Here is a 22,318-nt window from a genome sequence, read left to right as displayed (position 1 = left end):
CAAGGTGCTTATTGCTCATTTCAAGCACAGGCAGTCCTTTCATTTCACACAGATTCGTCAAGGTGGACTAAGGCATAATGCATTAATGATTCAAAAACCTGAATGTGTTTTGGATTTTTGATGCCGTTTTAGAGTTTTCTGTTTTCTAAGATTCCAGTTTGACTGTCTAACATTCCCTCATGATCTTTACCTGGTTGTTCTCATACACTGTTTTATCTGGCATTGTCATTTATAGAGGCTCGAGTCCATGTTTAGTACAGATGTTACTGTGACATGGTTATGCTGCTTCGTGGACTGGACAAATTGCCAGATAGCATCTTAATTCATGCAGTTTGTGGAAGGAAATATGCCAAATGCAGTTTCAATTTATGATCATGGAAATGTTTGTTTACTTAAAACAGTTCAATGTTTGAGCTAATTTTAAAAGGTCTCCTTCCCTCAGATTTCTTTAAGGAATGTACGTAAATAACAGAGGTTTGGTACAGATGTTGTTACTGTGACATGGTTATGCTGCTTCATGGACTGGACGACTTGACAGATAGCATCTTGATTCATGGAGTTTGTGGAAGGAAATATGCCAAATGCAGTTTCAATTTATAATCATGGAAATATGTTTGTTTACTTAAAACAGTTCAATGTTTGAGCTAATTTTAAAAGGTCTCATTCCCTCAGATTTCTTTAAGGAATGTACGTAAATAACAGAAGTTCGAGTCCCTGTTTGGTACAGATTTTGTTACTGTGACATGGTTATGCTGCTTCATGGACTGGATGACTTGCCAGATAGAATCTTAATTCCTGCAGTTTGTGGAAGGAAATATGCCTAATGCAGTTTCAATTTATAATCATGGAAATACCATAAAAGCTCTATTTGAACGGCACCCTATAATTGAATGGCATCTCTAATTGAACGTTACTACGGGAAAAGTTTGAAAAATAGAGCGGCATACTAGTGAAATATGTATTTGTGCCTTTTTGTTAAAAAATATATCTATGTTACCTGGTTTCTCTTTTCATCCATAAAATTTACCGCATCTTCTCCAAATTCTGACCAGCTCGTCGAAAAATAGAGCGGCACCCTCTAATTGAACGGCACCTCTAATTGAACGGAACTACAGGGGAAAGTTTGAAAAATAGAACGGCATGCCGTTGAAATGGAGGTTTTACGGTATGTTTATTTACAGTTCAATGTTTGAGCTCATTTTAAATGGTCCTCTTCCCTCAGATTTCTTTAAGGAATGTACGTAAAATAACAGACTTATCTTTGTCGATAACCCTAACCCGCATCTAAGGCAACATGCAATCTAAAACCCCAAATACCTGCACACCATTTATTTTTCTGCACATATCTGCTTGATTGATTTCAGTTCCACACCCCAAGTTCTACTGGTAGCCAGTATGGATCACTATCTAGCAAGTGTTCTCATTATGGGTCATTTTAGCAACCAGAGTCTGGCTATGCTGCAGAGGGGAAGGAAGAAAAAAAAATCAATGAAAACCCAAAGTCACAAATGTATTGAATTAGCTTTCACTTGGGTTCTTATTGATCACGTTAAACGATGTTTCCTGCTTGCCGAGGAGAAGGAAATAAAATGTGTTGAGTTCTGCTTCACAGCTGTGCTTAATATTGCCCTTTAACAAGCGCCCACCCCTCAGTTCTACACCTATCCCCTCGCTGCCTTCAAATCAGCCTGTTATTCCGTGTGTGTACTGTAGGATTACAAATGCGAAGCGGCGCAAATGACCCACGGTTCTCTGAACCAGCTTTGACCTCATCCGCCGCCATCCCGCCGTTTTCAAGCACCCCCATCCACCGACAGACCTTCCTTTTCTTCCCGCTCCCACCCACATTCTCCCCACCGTGGCAGATCTACTATGTAATTATTTCCTTTGCAAGACAGATTCGCGTGGCTCTCTATCTTTAATTACAATCGTGCAAAAGGGGGCTTCTGACTGCAGGCGGGCGCACACTTGGCTTTGATGCTGTCTGCTCTTGGCCCAGCAGTTTTTCTTCTCCAGCAAAATGGCAACGTGCCAATAGAATGTTGACCAAACATTGTAATCATCTTTCTGGCAGCGACAGGGTGGGGATCATTATATCTTTGTACAAAGAAGATAAAAAAGGCTTGGATTTGGGACGGGCTTGGGAGAAGTGACATTTTAAAGACAATGGGCAGGATTCAATGTTCATTCGCTCTTCTTTTAGCCAAAACACCAATTTTTTTAGTGTGTGATCAATTTTTGGCGAACAGTGTTTAAATTTGACCAATTCATCAATTTAATCATGTTTCTCAATTCATCGGATTGAAAACGGAGCCAAACAACCCCCCTGCAAAATCGTAATAGCATTATTTTTATCAATTTAAAAAAAAACATTTCCATTTTTTTTAAATTGATAAAAATAATTGACAAGTACATCATGTCTTTAAAAAAATATGTCAATTTTTTTAAAGACATGATGTACTTGATACTACACAAAAAGACTGTGTAATATTTACTTCATGAATACTAATGCTTTAGGGGGGGGAAAAGCTCACTCACAGTTTAGCTATTGTCTAAAAAAAAACCAATAATAATTATATTTATTTCATTTCCAACCATGACAATTAATGCAGTGTAAATTATTTTCTTTATCTATATTTAGTGAAGCATGGATTAAGTGTTTTGTATTTTAGGAGCAATATTTGCAATCAATTTAAAAAAATGTCATTTTTTAAAGGCATAATGTACTTGATACTACACACAAAGACTATCTAATATTTACTTTATGAATACTATTGCTTTAGGTGAAAAAAAAGCTTACTCACATCTTAGCTCTAAAACCCCCCAATAATAATTACATTTATTTCACTTTCAACCATGGCAATGAATGCAGTGTAAATTATTTTATTTATCTATATTTAGTGAAGCATGGATTGTGTTTTGTATTTTAGAAGGAGCAATATTTGCAATCAATTTAAAAAAAAAAAAGTCATTTTTTTTAAAGACATGATGTACTTGATAATACACAAAGACTATCTGATGTTTATTTCATGAATACTATTGCTTTAGGTGAAAAAAAAAGCATCTTAGCTCTTGTCTACAAACCCAATAATAATTACATTTATTTCATTTTCAACCATAATAATAAATGCAGTGTAAATCATTTTATTTATCTATATTTAGTGAAGCATGGATTAAGTGTTTTGTATTTTAGAAGGAGCAATATTTGCAGAAATAGGCTGAAAAATTAATAAAGGAATTTGATTGGAATTGGAACATTTTCCCCGTCAAATGCTTTTGGTGCCTCAGAATAGAAATCCTTTCAGAAATCTAATGAGGTTATTTCAATAAGGCAGTGGATCTTTTATGCATTTGTCAGGCAAAGAAGGTTTTAATGTATTGCTATTACACACTTTAGTCTGTTTCTTTTGTGTGAATGTGCCTTTTTTTTACCACATCTGAACTGTAATGAGCATTAAAAAAATAAATATATGGATCTTTGTGCCTTTTCCTCCCAAACCTATCAGTAGCTTCTTTTGTCTTTATGAAATCCTTGTGTGCTTTGTGTCATGAAGAAATTGAAAAGGCAAATTGAATGAAGGCTCATGAGCCATGGAATATGAATCAGTATGTAAACAAGTAAGAGATGTCAGTAGAGTAATGGATTTTGTAAAGAAGGACTGAAGTACACACCAGATTTTTAAGCAGGCTTGCCAGAATCTCAACTATAATATGGATAGTTTGCCATCGTTGATTAGATTCTTTGATGACGGGATATGTTTCCTTGGTTCCCGATTTCATTATTATTTCTAATTAAACGCACAGGCTCACAAATCAACCATGCTCACACGGGCCATATAGTGTATAATTGCTTTTGCCATAATTCAAGAAATATGGAGTGCTAATGTCTCATTATAACAATATAGTAGATGGCAATCACACTTACATCAATTTAAAAAAATATATATTAATTTTCAATCTGAGTATTCATATAGTGGTACCTCTATTTATGAAATTAATTGGTTTCACGAGTGATTTCATCACTTGAAATTGTCGTAAGTAGTGTCGCATTGCGGCAATTGACATTTTCGTAAGTAGAGTCGCATTTTGTCACTTGAAATTTTCGTGAGTAGAGTCGCATTTCGTCACTTGAAATTTTCGTGAGTAGAGTCGCATTTCGTCACTTGAAATTGTCGTAAGTAGAGTCACATTACGTCACTTGAAATTGTCGTAAGTAGAGTCGCATTACGTCACTTGAAATTGTCGTAAGTAGAGTCACATTACGTCACTTGAAATTGTCGTAAGTAGAGTCACATTACGTCACTTGAAATTGTCGTAAGTAGAGTCACATTACGTCACTTGAAATTGTCGTAAGTAGAGTCACATTACGTCACTTGAAATTGTCGTAAGTAGAGTCACATTACGTCACTTGAAATTATTGTAAGTAGAGTCACATTACGTCACTTGAAATTGTCGTAAGTAGAGTCGCAATTTTCACTTCTAAGCCAATGGGAGGCCACCAGGTTGTTGGGAGATAGCCAATGGAAGAGCAAACACTATGACACTATTTTTAAAATACAGGATGCCATGTGTATTTATGTTCAAGGGGATGTTTGAAGTTTAGGAACTTTGCGTTAAATTACTTGAATTTATTTCTGTCCAGAGACAAATTTTACCCAATGAGATGTTTCATAACCTGAATATTTTGTATGTAAAGACATTTGTAAGTAAACTTATCACTGTATTTCATTTCCGTAGGCCAAGGCTTAAGATCTTGTCAATATTTTCCATTTTCTTGAGTGAATGTCATCACAGAAACAAGTGTACTACAAAGTAAGAAGTGTAATATTTTCATTCATTCATGCCTACATATTCGAAATGTGTGAATACTCTTTACAATTAAACACACTCACCACTATAAACAACACTGGGATGAATGAAGCTGCAGAGCTGGGGGGAAAAAAACTTGCATTTTAAACAAATTAATTTTTAATAATCTATTTTAACATTTCCCTAGAGTGGTACGTTAAATATTCTAGTCTGCGGGGTTATTATTCTCATTTAGTTAAGGCATTAAGCAAATCCACAGCTCCTGCAGCAGTGAAGTGGGATCAAGTGGCCAGAGGTGCAATGGGTATGAGGCAAGTTTAGGCAGACAGAACTGGGGCTTAGCTGTTAGCCTAAGGGTCAAAGTGGAAATATACGAACTTTAACGCCGGAGGGTGAGCACACAGCAATACATTTGTGATGTTCAAGTGTTTGGAAGGTTGCTGTAACTCGGGAGGCGAAAAAACAAATCACAACATGACAACATCATGAAAAAAATAATGGGAAAAGACATAAATAGGTACGTATATATTATATACTATACTATAGTAGGGTGCACGAATGGTTAGTGGGGTCGAGGGTTTGATCCCAGCTGGAAATTTTGCTACTACAGATAGGGAAGGGCATTGAGGGATGTGAAAAGTCATTAAAAACAGCAGTGCAAACTGTAATGGCGAGGAATAACGATAAAAAAAATCATGGTGATATTCACCAAACATGGAGATCATTTAACTTTCTCCTCTTTTTCCATTATATAGGTTTTTTTACTTTTGAATAATCTGTAGGTAGATAAATTTGACTCAAACCTGTCTCTCAAAATCTTGTAAAATGATGTATATCTTTGTATCATAATGTCAAGAAATGTCATGTCGGAATCATTTTTTTAAACATGTGACCGATGTATGAGTGGCCCTTTTAGGATGTTTTTATATTATTCATTATTTTTTAGGAGATTAGGAGATAGTTGTGCTATTAAGGATGCACATAAAATCAATGTAAAATATTAAAGTGGTGCTATTAAAGTTGCAAATAATAATAAATCAATGAAAAAAACGATATTACAGGGTTACATTAGAACGCATTTTTGTTCCTCATGAGTTTTTCCTGAATACAAATTGTAAACTCAATGTATAATGTCATAAACTTCCCATTATAAGACCATAAATGATAAACAGAGACTTAATTTCTTCATTATTTGGCAACCGATTTGCTGACTGACATTCCTTCACTATTCACTTCATTTGGTTGTTTTTTTTATATTGTTTTGGCTAGATGTTGACCTTTTTTGTGGTTTTCAAGCAGCTTTGTTGGACGAGTAAAAATGATTATAGCTGAGTGGTGGTGGTGGTGGGTAGTAGAAGTACAGCTGCACTTTGAATGACCTTGCCAACGCAACCATTTAATTTATGCTACTGATAAACCGAATCTTTCGAAATGATTAGTTAACATCCATTCTAAATATGGAATGAAGGCTAATGCTGTCATGCAAGAGAACACATTGAACTGAATGTGTGCAACGGGTCAAGTGGAATCAGCCAGTGAGATGACTAAGGGATCGTTGGCTAAAATACTTGAACGCTAGCGCTTGCATTTTCACAAGCAAGCAGGGTGCCGAAAGCAGAAGGCTGACATCTTGAGAGGGTTTTTCACAGAGATCAGTGAGTCTGTTGCTGCCGCCTAAGCTGCTAAACTCAGGCTCTGCGGCTGATGTGAGTGTAAGCGTGATTTTTTTTTTCTCCCTCCACATTCAGACTTTTTCTACAGACCTCAAATCAAATCTGCGGCCTTTGTAGTGGGATTCGCATGCATGGGGAATCCCAATTAAATCCCCCCTTATGGCAAATAGTTGTCTGACTATAGGTAGAAAGGCAGGAGAGCTGCAATGGAAGGAAAGGGACACGCAGGCTACATCATTAAAACACAAAAGGGCTCATAATGGAAAAGAAAGTGTTTCATCAGAACTCTGACAAGGACTTTGGTTCACACACTTTTTAACGGTAAGCAGTTTTAATGACGGCGACTTTAGGATATATAAGGAATTTTCATGTTTACCTATTCTTGGATTTTTCTGTCATTTGACTTGATCTCACTCCCATAATGCATTTCAGGAACAATAACAGGACTCCATTGCCATTTATCTGAAGAATAAAATCTGACGATTTGATGCAGATTTGCATTGCATGTCCACACAAAGCGATTCCCCCAAATTTTTCCCACTATGTTACTGTACTTAGTAAATATTATGTAACACAGAAAAAAAATCTTCCTATTTTCGTTTAAAGACCGAAGGTGCCCCCCAAAAGGCATGTAAAATTGATATACATTTCAAATCATTCTGTAATCCAAATGGGATTTGAGATACTGACATTTTTATACATTTTTAAGGTACCCTTAGCTACTTCGGTGCACAGTTATCAGATAAACTGACTTTTGGGCTAATCCACTCAACTCAAGGGTCGCCACAGCAAAATAGTCAATTTGCATGATATATTTGGCAGAGTTTTTACGCCGGTTTCCCTTCCTCGACCACACTGGTACCAGTTATCAGCCAGTAATTAAACCATTAGAACAATCAGATTTGTAGTATAGTCATACTTACAGATAACATTACCTCAAAATGAGATATATTTCTACTCACGTCCAGCTGCTGTACTTGTTTAACAGGCACTGTATCCCACATGAGCTCAACATAAGCAGAAGAAACTGTGCGTGTAGATGACACGGTCGGCTTTGTTGGTGGATTTGGAGTTGAGATAAAAGTAGTGTTAGAGAAGACCCCGCTCTGCAAGGGGCAAACAATCTTGCGACTACAGCTTTAAAAAAAGTCTGTGTATTAGGGAGGGCAATGATGAAATAACAAAGACAAATACCATCTTTTCGCAATCTTAAACCATGCCGTCTCGGGATTGCAAGTGCAATTTTTGGTATTGGTAGCAACATATGGTAGCATGCATGATAAAACAAACTTGCACTAAAACATCATAGCTACCTCACGTGCGGCTAACCACTTTTTTTTAACCTCACTCCATTTTTATTGAATATACATCTTTTTATGACTACTTATTTATGTCGGCTCTTTACGGTGAAGTTTTAAATCGCATTGTGCTTGTATAATGACAACAAAGGCTTCACTAGATTAGCAATTATTCTGCACTTAAATCGATACTGCAAATGCCGCTGCTTATTTCTGTATTGCCCGGCTGCAAATACTGAAGATATAACTGAATATGGCCCACAAAAGAAGTTTAAATGCAACCTACATACTTTTGTATTTCTCAGCTTTAACACGTGCTTGCCTATTTATTATATCCAATCAATGTAGAAAAAATTGGAGAATTTCAGTATTTTGTTTAACATAATTACATTAGTTTTCATTTCAAAACATCTATTTTTTTCTATTTAAATAGTCATGTTACAGTCTTAAAAAATATCTACTACAAGACAAGTACTTCTGATCAGATTGATTTGGCAAATAAAAGTTTTAAACATCAGAATGAAGTGCATTTTTGGCAGCCTGTCAGTATGGTGTGAAATATTAAATAAAAACAAACTATGAATCCACAAATATTTCTTCACATGAATGGATGATTTTCTAACATTATTCATGTGGAAGTGCGGAGGGAAATATTGCAAAGGCGAGCGGGGGATTTGTGAGAAGTGAATTTGAATCTTTGGCTGACACATCTCGATGGGATTGCATAATACATTGGGAAACTTTTTCACAACTTTTCTGCAAACCAGAAAAAATGTGTTCATGTGTGTCTTGCATATATTTAGATATTTGTGAAATCAAAAACAAAACACGCCATGATGTATTATTTAAAATCACATTTATCAATGTAGCTGTAATCACTGATGGTGTAGCAGTCAGTGGGGTTTTTCTTCCCACTTTGTGAAAGTGTGACTGTGAGTGTGAGTGTGAATGGTCGTCTGCCACTACAAGTGCCTTACAACTGACTGGCGACAAAGTGGTAAAGAGAATGGATGAATAAATATAACATGTAGTTCATAGTACTGGTTTTGTACTTGCAACTTTTGGTTTTCCTTGAAGAAAAAAATGAAGACATGTTCACTGTCATTTAAAAATGTTAGACTAGTGGGGAAATAATTAAAAAAAAACTATGTCAATAAAGCACAGTTAGTAGTGAAAAGGAGCACCAATTACTTGAAAAATGCCTTTAATCACACTTATTTGGATGAAAAGTCTGGATTTAAGTTTGCATAGAGTTCCTCCCAATTTTGTTTGCGATTTGTCATCAACCTCATGTGTATTTAAACCCCGTGTTTTGGCATGTATTTTTGTGGGAGTATAGTTTCCTGTTTACGTGAGTGAAGCTTTCCCCTTCATCGATGTGCGTCTCCCTTATATAGTTTTTATTTAGTCAACTTTGTCCCAGTTTTGATTATTTATGAGTATTTTATATTAAAATCCTAAGTTGTGTACCAACATTTCCCTCTTGTTTTTCTGCTCCCCGCTTCTGATTTCGCTATTAATGACACATTCAAACTAAAAACCTATTTAAAAGAGAAGGAAAAAAAATGAAATAAACACTTCTCTGCTGAGTTGCTTATTAGCAACATTAACTTGGCCAGTTTCAATAGACTTGGTTACCATTACACAGATAGTTAGAGGTGAAATACAAGGAATCTATGAACATGGTGGATAAAAAAAATCGACATTTGATTCAGGCACCAGAAGCTAACAAGAGTAGACGGCTGCTCTGTCAAGTGGAACTACTTTGTGCCGCTTATTCTGTGCTTTAAACCCAATCCAGCTCATGACTATTCATGCCGTAGCCCGTGGACGTCAGAAGCTGAGAGGCTGCGTGGAGGAGAGACGGCATGCCACACGAGCCCGATTGCATCTCCCCCACGACAAGAAACACCATCGGTGCTTTTTCGGATGAATCTGCTCTCGATTCAGGAGGACAAGGAGCACACACACACAAAGACCCTCACGCGACGGCATTAGATTGAGAAAGAAGAGGGCCTGGTCATTAGACGTTTTATTTTGAAGCATGTAACCGGAGTTAAGCTGCTCGTTTTTGACATTTTCGGCGCCGATCGAGTGAGATAGCACGAGGATGTTATTGTTCGCTTTCTCCGGGAAGACGGACGAGACATGTCGCGGCGGCTGAGCGAGTGGGCAACCTTCCACGTTTTTGACGCCGGTAGATGCTTCGGGAACGCCGTGGGCTGTTTTGAGATGAGAAGCCCGTCCCGTGGAATCCCATCCCTGCCGTGAAGCGCCAGAAGATCAACGAAGGAACCGAAAATCGGCAGTTGGGAGTCCGCATGCATGCCTCCGAAATGTCCCACGTGAGCTGACCGTGGTGCTGACTGTGGTGCTGACCGTGGTGCTGAACCGATCACTTCGGAACAAGAGGCGCGCTGATCTTTTGATTTTTTTTTTCGTAAGTGGGATCACACTCCGGAAAGATCCCGATCGCTGGCCGAGGACACAGATGAACAATTCGGCGGAGTCTGCCACACACGCAAGTCACTTTCATGGCCGTGGCACGCAAAATCAAAACTTTGCTGACCGTCAACATTCTGGTCTTTTTGGGGATCATCCTGTTCTCGGTCTACTGCCGAATCCAGGACCGATCCGAAGAGTTTGTCCAGATCGGACGCGCTTCTGACCAGAGGCTGCGCACCAGACATGGTAAAGTTACCAACTTGGTGGACAGGCAGTCTATTCTCCAGCGGCTGGAAAGGCTGGAGGATGTCGTCTACAATCAGCTGAATGGTAGGAAGACTAGAAAAGAACTCATCATTAAAAATGACACACTCTGGTTATGACCCACAGTAACACTCCAAAGTTGGTTTATCACCATTATTATGATTTTATTTATTCTAACGGTATTGACTCATTGCCTTGCTATTGACAGCAATATATGACCAAGTCACTTAAACTCAGAGGACTGGCAGTAAATGCTCCATTTTTGACTGGGAGGGTTGTCAGTGATCATTCCCAGCCAGTTTTCACCAGTCAGTTGGATTGGACGTCTAGTGCTGTCAAATGCAATCAATGCAATGTGTGAATGGATGTATGAAACAATATAGAACAGTTTTACATAAAGCTTCTCAACCACATAATGGTGAGCAAATAAATAATTTTAGGCGGTGTTTTCAGTACAATGGGAGTAAATTCATACACCATAACTGAGATCTTACTTTAAGAGTTACAGTTTTATGAAGAATATGAGATTTCAGAATTCTTTAAATATGTGCTGCAGACTGATTTTAAATAAATATATATATTTTGAGATGCATCAAAATGTATCATTCACATTCAGTATATAACATAGAATATGTATTATATGTATGTACTAAGTGAAAATTGCCTTTACTCGGAATACTGCATATTCGGTACATTTTTCACAAAAAAATCAAAGTACATAGAAGCCAAATTATTTTATAGTCATTTGGCCTTTATTGTAATCATCTGATCCCTACTTAGCCATACTGTAGATGCCGAAATAACAATTTCATTAAATTCATATTCAAACATTTGGGTCAATTTCTGCCTGGCAACATCAAGCAAGCTCCTATCGCCATCCCTGCATAATATTTTTCTTCAAGATTTTTAACAGCAAACAAAAATAATTAGTATCTACAGGTCGTCCGCTCCAGTTTCTAAATTGCCCACGCTACTCTGATTGGTCAGAGTAGGACGGACGCGGAGTGCCAGTGACAATTACCATAACCAGCAGTGATATGAAGTAATCACCCATTCTCTCTGTTGTTTATTGCCTTCCACCGGCATGTCACGGTAGTTACACCAGGGGTCAATCAGATGTGAAGGGCATAAACAAGTCTTAGAATAGCACTTTTAATAGTTTCCTGATGACTGGCAGCAAGAAAACAACAGTCAACATTCACCAGCAAGTCATTTAGCGGCACAAAGCAACAACATGAAGGTTATCAGCTGCCAAGCTTAGCTGTGAATGCCACCGCCTTTTCGCTAATCAGATGAAAAAGGTTTTAAGCTTGTTAACAAGCTTATGAAGCAGTGTTTTGACCTTAAGTAGTGCATTAAGCTGAAAAGATATCTCCTCGATGGTACTCGTCGAGCCTCATTGTTAGCATACGCATACACCATTATAGCCATTAGTGTTTTCAAAAATGCGAGACATTGGCTTATTGGTGCTTTTCTTTGACATTTTGACAATAACACGACCCAGCTGGTCTTTTATTTTCTGACCATGTTTGCATGAATTTGTTTGCAGTTTACTCGAATAATCCAATGTTCTGTAGAATATGACATGCAAATGCAACATCTGGCATTGGTAAAATGTCCATATCGCTGTCCATCGTCAAGGACCACCCACGTCCTATTGGACAACGAAATGCTATCTCAATTAAGCGGTGATTAAATTGAGTCAATGGGCGAACTTTCTTACACTGGGTGTGGATAGCCTTAATGCAATTAGCTTTAGCATTCCTACCTTTTTCTTTCATGGAGTCAACCATTGCTGCGTCATGTCTTGTATGTGTACCGTAATTTCACGACTATAAGGTGCACTTAAAGTCTTAAATTTTCTCCAAAATAGACAGGGCGGCTTATAATCCAGTGTGCTATATGGAAAAAAAATGTGTCATTCGTTGAGGGTGCGCCTTATAATGCAGTGCGCCTTATAGTCGTGAAAATGCGTAAAATACAAACCACGACCACATCAACTCGTCTGAGTAGGATCGCTAACCATCAACTACTGGAAAACCCAAAGCCATTGCAAACAGACAATGACTATCATCCAGTGCATTCTTTTTTTCCCACTCACTTCACTTAGATTTGTAATTGTTTGAGGCCACATTTACACCGAAGCTCTCTGTCTTAGCCACGCATGTCACTCTCCGGCCTTCTTTCTGTCTGAAGGTGCTGATACGACAGGCCCAGCTGCAGAACCCGATACGCTTCTTATCTGTAATGCCCAATTATAGCAAAGAAAGCCATGCTGCTACGATTCCAAGAAGGCAACTGCATGATGAGAAATGTCACACTTCCTTCTCCTCCATACTGACACGCACTCGATGCTGTGACTATCTTAATGATGGAAATCCTCACGCCTATCGACAAAGTATGTACAGCTCACGACTGCGAGGCATGGCGTTATAACACGAGCAAGATGGAATCACATACAATAGTCTATGTACCAATAAAGATATGTAGATGAGGCTCTGCCTGGCAAACCAGTGTCACAAGCAGATAAGAATCAATTCTCTTCAGCCTTGAGGAATGCGGATAATGAATTCAGTGGCTCACCTGAAAATCGGCAGTCAGCTACTCAAAGTAATGGAATGTGCTCGGGAAGGAGAGTGTTGCCCTTATTGGCATGCTTTGCCCCAAGTTGTGCTAAATGTTTGATCAAGACAGCCTGTGTGGAAATCACATAGACCTGTTTGGCAAAGTGCTTTATGGATGACATTCACAGCTCGCCACGAAATGAATTTGGGAGTCATTTTACAAGGGTATATTACAGAAAAATTAAGATTGACTAAGCAATAAAGCTCTGTCGTGGTATTGTACGTGTCCATGAAAGAGCATCAGGTTTGCATGTAGAAAAAAAAATGGATTTCCTTTTTTAGTCCAAATTCCTATTTAGTGAAGGAGTATAAAAAGCGTGACTTGCTAAGTAGAATAATATCATCCTACATTGCCGAAAGTACTGTATGACAATGTGTTCACTATGGAGCAAGGGTGTCAGACTCGGGTTGGTTCGCGGGCCGCTTTAACGTCAACTTGATTTCACGTGGGCCGGACCATTTTAGATATAATAATTAGATATTTTTAAATAAATGGATTAAAAGAACTGGATTAAAAACCCTGAATATTCAGTTTTTTTTATAGATCTAAAACAATGTTTATTTCAGCTTTTTTAAATATATTTTTAGGTTTTAGAAAATGATTTTTGAACTAAAAATTAACTAAATTGATTAAAAAATTACACTTATTGATTTAAAAGGGGGGAATCAGGAAATTTAATATACATCTATACTCTTCATTTTATTTTGATCCTAAAACAGAAAGTCGGCACTCATGATTTACTTTACCGGGCCACACAAAATGATGCGGCGGGCCAGATTTGGCCCCCGGGCCGCCACTTTGACACTATAGTACTATAGAGAATTGTTATTTTTATGACATATTAGAACAAATTACAAATTTTCTCCGAAAGTGCATTTTAGCTGGCAATTTTAACTGAATCATATGCAAAGATCGTCAGCAATGTATTTTAATGCTACTTTTCAGGTTTACTCCCAAAAATATTTGATAAGTTTAGAAACTATGTTTAGATGCCAAAAGAAAAAGCTCCCTAGTAAATATCTGGTAGCGGAATTTATTAGTCGGGTTGTTTCCGAAGGCAGTTTCTTTGCCTTTCTAGAATACAATATGTGACTTTTCAATCTTTAATGACACTGTCTCACAATTTGAATTTCTTTCAGTCCTTTAACAGGACAAGAGCGCAGAGATTTACCAAATAGTATTAAAAAACAAAACAAAAAAAACATGCATCCAAAGCTGGCATCCATTGATCTGCTTCCGAGTCTCACGCAGAGACGGAGAGGCTCTTCTCTCTTATATCTCCGGCTCTGGAGGGTATCGCTGTTGTTTTGTGACACGGCTGTGATGCCAGATGGCTTTACTGTGGCATAAGCCCCACCCATAATTGTCAAAATGCCACCATTTTGACTGCAGCGGGCCATGCTGTATCCATCTCATGGGAGAAGACCGTTTTCCATTCAGTTCAATTACAAATCTTCAATGGCATCTGGTACTGCGAGGACATCCAAATATGTTTGTTCCACTGCAGTGGGCGGAGCTTAAATATGAGATATTTACCGATTCCATCTGTCATCGGACAAAGCAAATACCGAAGAACTGTAAAAATGGTGTCGTGCATCATCAGTAAGATGCAATAAGTTTCAGTCAAAAATATTAGTTATGAGACTTTATCTGCACATACATTTTTCAATATTTGCAATGCATTAGGAAGTAAACAATCCTTTGTGTTGGAAGATAAGCTTTCCTAATAATGGAGTGGTATTTTTCACTTTGAAAAATACCACTGCCTCAAAATGACGTCTGTTCAAAGACATTGTCATGATGAGTCACCTTAATGGATGTCAAGGCGTATTTAAGGCTGACATATAAAATCGTATAATTAATTCCACCAGACTGAAGCAGGATAATGTGTTTGGAATGGTGAATGACTAGGGACTGGAAAAAAATAAAAATAAAAGCATTGGTCAAGTCCAGTCTTACAGATTTTTTCATTTTATGCAGTGCTGATGTTGCAACATGCCTTAGATTAAATAACTAATGCATGCACATCACAAATAGAAGCATAATCTTCAATAGAAATTAATTATTTTGATTGGTAACCCATTAGTCTATCTATAAAATGATGAGTTTTGATAATTAAACCTTGACATTTAGAACCAATCCACAATTACTGGTATGTTTTTTTCATGCGTTATATGTTAGCTCATTCATTATTCGCTAATAAAGTATATACAGTTATATCAAGAAAAAAATAGTTATTGTGAAAAAGTTATTACATTTTGTAAGTGATTTCAGATGATGTTTATTTTTTTATGAGTATTGAGTAAACAAGAGTCAGAGAATGAAAACATTTTAATATTGTCAAAAACATCAATATTTTCTAGCCATGGTTTCTCGCTCTAATCAGCCAAATAATTATGAACACCTGGTTAGACCCAACAATTATGTTGAAGATTTGAGTCACCAGATGTTTTGATGAGTCATCTTTTTATAAAATGGCCAATCACGGTAAAATTTAGTGGTTTTTGCAAGCACGTGGCAAAAAAATAAGTAAAATCTTAATATTATGGTTACGCAAAACATATTTAAAAATTGGTTTGGAGGGGATCACTTAAATTGGCAAGAAATTAAATCTTTAAATACTCCATTCTAACTGTAATCAACCACTTTCTATGTCTATCACAAAATTACACGTTTTCACATTCTTTTTTTTTTTTACCCAAACCTGTATTGTATAATCCATGAACCCAATAATGTCCATTAAAGTATTTTTAGGACATCCACATGGTGATGTAAATATTCCTGTCAGCCATTGACTGTCAAAAGCGTAATCTAACTAGCACAAAATGTTAGTTCCATCTTCCTATGACAGGTGTACCCTCAGTCCCTCATCATTCATTCATCAGTTTTTTTCTTTCCACTATGCATGTTGGCTTTTATAGCCATGCCACTCTCTGCTTCTCCTTTTCTGTGGAGTTCCGGCATGTCTTTGTCCAAGAGAGTGTTTTGCAGCTCTGTCATTGACAGACAGTGCGATGATGCCCCCCGGATGGGGGTCCCGCTAGTATCGGAGCCGCTGCTGCCATCAGATGTCAATCAGCTGCCATTTTTTACAAGCAGCCTCAGCTCAACAAAATCTGCCCACTTTGTTTGCACCCACCTCTGATCCCCTTTGTCATTTCTTCTGGCAGGTTTAGCCAAACCCATGGGCTTAGTGGAAGGTCCCGGAGGACTCGGTCAGGGGGGCGCCGCAGCTTCACTCGGGGACGACAGCCGTGACGCCGAGGGGAAGTACGAAGAATATGGCTACAACGCTCAGCTCAGTGACAGGATCTCATTGGACAGGAGCATCCCTGACTACAGGCCTAAAAAGTATGTCCATTGACAGTTTGTTATCATTTTGTAAAGCTTAAGACCAAGCTTACTTAGGTAAATCAAGGCCATCTTAATTTTAATTTCCCCCAAAATGTTATGTTTACTTATGTTAACCTGCACTTCAATGTGAAAAAGTATTTTTTTTTCATGTGATATGGTCAAGTGGGAATTATTATACTTTGGACAGTAACAACTACTTAAATGACTTTTGTAGGTTAATATGATTTGATATAAAAAAATAACAAAATAAATAAATTAATGAAAATAAAAAACAAAAAATAAAAAATAAAAATAAAATAAAATAAAAAATAAAAAATAAAAAATAAAAAACATAAAATATAAAATAATATATATGTATTTTTTTTCTTTTTATCAAATCATATTAACCTACAAAAGTCATTTAAGCATAAGGTTTAGTAGATTTTTAGTTTTAAAGGGCTTTTTATTAGTCAAAGAAAAAAAATGGCCGCATAGAGTTTCCTTGATTATTTAAAGTAAGATTTACTTTTTATAGAGTAGGATTTCATTTATTATTTAAACTACTTACCTTCCAAAATGAGTAGGGTTTGGGTGGTTATGTAAGATTTATACTGCATAAAGAGTAGGTTTTCATTGTTAACATTAAGAAAACTTTACTTTGGAAAGAGTAATGTTTAATTGATTGTATAAAGTATGCTCTAATGGTAAAGAGTAAAGTTTTCAAGTAAATTTTACTGCTGTAATTGGAGCTATTGTTCCCTTTTTTTACAATTTACAATGTATCAACAACTGCTCACCCAATAAATTTCTTAATTGGAGATCAGCATGTGTTAAAAGGTTCCATTATTGTAAAAGTACACGGCAAAAAAGTCTATAGCACACGTTCAGTATTTAATTTTGAAAACTTTCGAAAGCTGTACCCATCCTGTTAATCTTCTTTCCAAAAACAAGATGTCCCCTCACGTTGAAACTGCTTTGCAGATGCAATGTTTGGAATGTTGCATGAATAAAACAGCAAAAAAATCAAATTGACCCTTGTAAATGTAAAACGTTAAAGGCTTCCTTTGGGACATTCTTGCACAGCGGGTGTTTTATGGCGATAATTACGCGGAGGCTGCCCTCCGCTTCTCATTGGGGGCTTTGTGTGTTACAAATCTGTCTGAATTGCAAATGAAGCTGGAACTCTGTTGTTTACTACAGAAATAATATGCTTCCACGTTGGTCAGCGTTTTGCCTCTTTAAGGCCACATATGTGTCAAGATTAGCTAACGATAGTTAAGAAGCAATCATGAGTAAGCACAACAGACTAATTAGTGTGTCCTTTAAGAAGACAAATCTGCAGGTTGTGGGAAAATTAAAGGCGGCGCTGCCAAGAAAACAGTCAGGAACAAGTCAACGGGGCTCATTAGAAAAAGAAAAAAAACATACATACAACATTACTAGAGGCAAACAATTGCCAAATATAGAAATCAAACAAAAAAAATTAAAACAAAAGCAGAGTACAGCAAAATACATTAATGATGACGACAAAAAGCAGCATAGAAAACTAGCAATAAGTGGAAATAAGTACCCACAATGCATTTCTTTCTGGATCACTTTGTGATTTTTAAGAGCTTAGTTGGTCAAGGATAACAAACCGGTTACAGAGCACAAAGAAAATGACTTTAAATACTCTTAAACTCATCATAAATGAGAAGAAGACAGTGGAATTCTTCATAAAAGTCATTTTTAAATGAATGACTTGTATTACTTGTGCATATTTTGGACTAAATTACATTAGTATGAGTGTCATGGAAGAATGGGAGTAATTACTTGGGAGGATTGCAGCAATTCCCCACGACCCTAGTGAGGATAAAGTGGTTCAGAAAATGAGATGAGATGAGACTGCAGCAATTGTCAACACTGGAGAAGGGCGAGTATAAAAATGTTAATTAATAAAGTCAGCAAAGAGTAGCTCTGGAGTAGAAGGGATTTTGGGAAATACTTTTTTAATTAACTTTACCCCAAAAATTGTGGTTTGGGATTTGTTCGAGTGGCTTGCTTCCGCTATTAAATGGCAACTATTTAGTTGTGTTCAATGATCGTTACACTGCTGGGATTACAAGATGCAAGATGATCTTCCCTTGCATTTTATGTTTTAGTGGATCTACGGACTTTTAAATGATATCCTTTCATAATAACCATATAAGCATGAAAAAGCAGCATGCACACTAAGACTGTTACAGTATATATATTCAAATGTATGGTGATCCGTTGGTTGTATTGGGCTTTAATTCTTGCACTTTGAATTTTTGTGACTGATTCTCAAATGTTGGAGATCTTCAGGTGGGCATACAAGTGGAAAAGTTAGTGGTCTGTATGTGTCATTTACTATCGTTGACAGGTGAGCGCACTGCTTCTTCTTAATGTTTTGGTTAAGGAGCCAATAGAACTACGAGTGACTTTGTAGGCCCCCCTAAGGCAGCCCATGTCATAATTGCAGCCATTTCACAAAAGCTTGTAATCCCCAATTCACTGGCCACTTGCCTGTTTTTGTCTTTTGCCCTTCAAGTTTGTGCAAGACACCAACTGGGACTTAAGCGGCCTCGATTTGATGTCCTTGGGCTGCGGCCTTGGTCTGATAATGGCTTTTTGGGCTGTGGGAGGAAAAACAATAAAGGCTTGACAAGATGCTAACGTTTCTAAATTGTTGATGGAACAAATGTATTTCAGCTGACACATAAAGAAAATACTTGATTGGTTAATACTCTTATTTATGTGCTTTTTACTGTCTGGTCTTACATATTCTGTTATATATTCCTACATCTGTGACTTGATATACTATATAATTTGTAACAGCATTGAATTACCATATTACTCTATATGTATATGTAGATTTATCTTAAAATTGGTTGCATATATAAGGCGCACTAAATTATCAAATGCAGTAGTAGTATGTTATACATCAACTCAATGGAGCTGTGCTAAAAGCAATTTCATACAATTGTTAACCAATACATATCTAAGACACATCAGATTATAAGGCGCACTGCCTGCTTTTGAGAAAATTGAAGTCTTTTAGTTGAGCCTTATAGTGCGGAAAATATGGTTATCTAATTTACATTTGATCTGATGCATCTCCACCAAAATCCTTAATATTTATCTCTGCCTAGATGGCATACAATTGCTAATGGAGTTAGCTGATACCAGGATAACAGGCTAATAAGGATCGGTTTTAATCATTACTCGTTGTAGTGGTTGTGGGAATCACTTAAGTGGACTTTCGAAAGTGTGAAATAAGCAGTTTTTGAGGAAATATACTACGTATGGTGTGGTAAAACTATGATGGTATGGCATTGCTTTACTTGAAATCCACAGCATGTACAAGTTCCTCCGGGGAAAACGCCAAAGCCAGCAGCTGGGACTGCAAGCTGGCACAGGTGGAGATGGGGGAGGTATCTTGGAAATACATCTTAATCCAGCATTCTGTTTCTGTCAAAGCTGATTCTTGGTCAAATGATGACTGCTGGCTGTTGAGCTCGGACCTGTTTCAGCAGATGAGTCAATCACTCCTGTTACAGCCTTACAAGACGTAGGACAGGTACAAACCAGATGACATAATTAGCGAAACGACCAGGTCAATGTGTAGCCTCAACACGGAAATCATCGTCAAGTCCAAATGTATCTGTATTATAGGTCAATGCATTCTATAACCAATGGCTCTTTGCAAAGTATGAAATAGAAGGAATATACTGCGTGTCCATATATATTTTTGGATGGCAATTCTGCAATATGGCGCTTGGATCTGCAAAGTCAAACGGTGATGCAAAATGATCCCAATACAAATTGACTGCCAGATTTTTCATTGTATTTATTCACTTGGCAGGACTGATTGAGGGAGGCCATAGAGAAAGCTGTGAAAGGGAACAAATAGAGTTGCTGTGCGAGCGGATACGTGCATAAAAAATGACTTGAAATAATACTTTGGGGGAATATCAGTGATGTTTATTGTCTAGAAAAGAGATTAAAGGCCTGGTTTAAAGTGGAGCCAGGTGGTGTATCCAAAACATGCTCACAACTTCATTTTACCGGCTGCACATGGACGGACGAATGTAAGTAAGATATATAAAACCCCCCCAAATAATCTTATTCTAATTAGGTTTAAACATCAGCAAAACCATATTAGCATGTTAGCTCTCATAAGGTTTAAACATCAACGTCAAACATCGAATACCTCTATTTCAGGGGTGTCAAACCTGCAATCCGCGGGCCATATGTGGCCCGCTAGGGGGTCTGATTCGGCCCGCGGAGTTGTTTTGTCTGATGGGCAATTTGTAGCTCATTCATACTGTAAATACATTAATTAAATGCTTTTAAAAAAATCGGAAAGGGCGCTGCACTACTGCACTTTGCTCCATTTCCGCAATCACATTCGTTTATTCTCTCCCTGCCGTCAGTGAGTCAATAAGAAACCTTAAAATGCCCCCAAACAACAGATAGTCACCTGGAAAAGACCCCAAATCAGCAGGAAGTGACAAACGAACAAACATGGACGTCTAGCACCGTCAATGGCTGCTCTATTTGCTACAAAATGAAAAATAAATGCCATTTTGTTTCCCATGTAAACACATCTAATATGCTAGTAAGGCTTCACGAGCATGAGTAGAACAATTACTCGACTCAAATTTCTTTCCTTGGTGGAATTGTAGCCAACTTTGGCACATGTATTGTCGACCACTGCTGCACGAATCACTGCTTGCCTTGTAGGCTTCCCGCCGGCGCTCCGTGTTTTTTTTATATTTCTCCTCCTACACTACATCACGGCACAGTAGGCCAGCTGTTTCCCCGTGTGTTATTGCAGAGAGCTAAAAGAATAAAAATCACAAACTCCGTAGGGAAAATGTACAATGTTTTGGGGAGATTTTTAAATTGTAGTCCCATCACAACGGCCAAATTTATTATGCATGAAGATGTTGTAACTGCGCCGAATTACCACCTATCATGCTGTTTTGTCACTGTACAGTTGATGAGGGGGGACAAAATCAATGACTTGACTAATAGGCCTGCAAAATATGATTGTTTGAACTTTGCGTTCTTCTATGGCAAGGGTGTCAAACTCGGGTTGGTCTACGGGCCGCATTAACGTCAACTCGATTTCATGTGGGCCGGACCATTTTAGATGTACCGTATTTTCACGACTATAAGGCGCACCACATTATAAGGCGCACCCTCAATGAATGATAAATTTTTTTCCCGTATATAAAGCACACTTGATTATAAGCCTGTCTATTTTGGAGAAAATGTAAGACTTAAGTGCGCCTTATAGTCGTGAAAATACGGTAATATTTAGATAGGTTTTTTTTTAAAGGGTTAAAAGAACTGAATCAGAAGCCCTAAATAATCTGTTTTTTATAGATCTAAACAATGTTTATTTGAGTTCTTTTTTTCTTAGTAAGGGAAAACATCTTTTCATCATTTGTTTTTAATTTCAAATGGAAACCAAATCTTTTTAAATATGTTCCATATTAAAGTGTGAAAATATTTTTATATATTCATTTCTAGATTTTAAAAAATGCTTCTTGAACTGAGAAAAAATGGTTTAAAACAATTGCAATTAGTGATTTAAAAAGGGGAAAATCAGGAAACATGATATACATCGATAATCTTCATTTGAATTTGACCCTAAAACAGAAAGTCGGCACTCATGAATTGATTTCTCTGGCCGCACAAAAAGATGTGGCGGGCCAGATTTGACCCCTGGGCCGCCACTTTGACACCTTTGTTCTATGGTATATTTATAAACCTGGTGGGTTGCCTTTCCTGGTGCAGTTTACAGTCACACTGATGTCCTAGTTCAAGAGAGCACCTGCAGTGCAGAGATGAGATGGCAAG

General features: G+C 37.4%; 1 protein-coding gene across 2 annotated transcripts in view; it reads left to right on the top strand.

Annotated features, from left to right (window-relative positions):
* galnt9 (polypeptide N-acetylgalactosaminyltransferase 9) overlaps positions 1 to 22,318 on the top strand; it is a 71,426-nt gene that overhangs the window by 5,541 nt on the left and 43,567 nt on the right. The window contains exons 1-2 of one of the 2 annotated variants that reach the window (XM_077601318.1): positions 9,583 to 10,555; positions 16,285 to 16,465. In XM_077601318.1, coding sequence (XP_077457444.1) covers positions 10,315 to 10,555; positions 16,285 to 16,465 — 422 coding nt within the window. In that variant the 5' untranslated portion in view covers positions 9,583 to 10,314. Of the gene's footprint in view, positions 1 to 9,582; positions 10,556 to 16,284; positions 16,466 to 22,318 lie in introns of those variants that run through there. The other variant, XM_077601319.1, reaches the window with a different exon arrangement.

The sequence above is a fragment of the Stigmatopora argus genome, chromosome 5 (assembly GCF_051989625.1).
Source record: "Stigmatopora argus isolate UIUO_Sarg chromosome 5, RoL_Sarg_1.0, whole genome shotgun sequence".
In the NCBI taxonomy this organism is placed as follows: Eukaryota; Metazoa; Chordata; class Actinopteri; order Syngnathiformes; family Syngnathidae; genus Stigmatopora; species Stigmatopora argus.
This window is presented reverse-complemented; position numbering and strand designations above follow the sequence as displayed.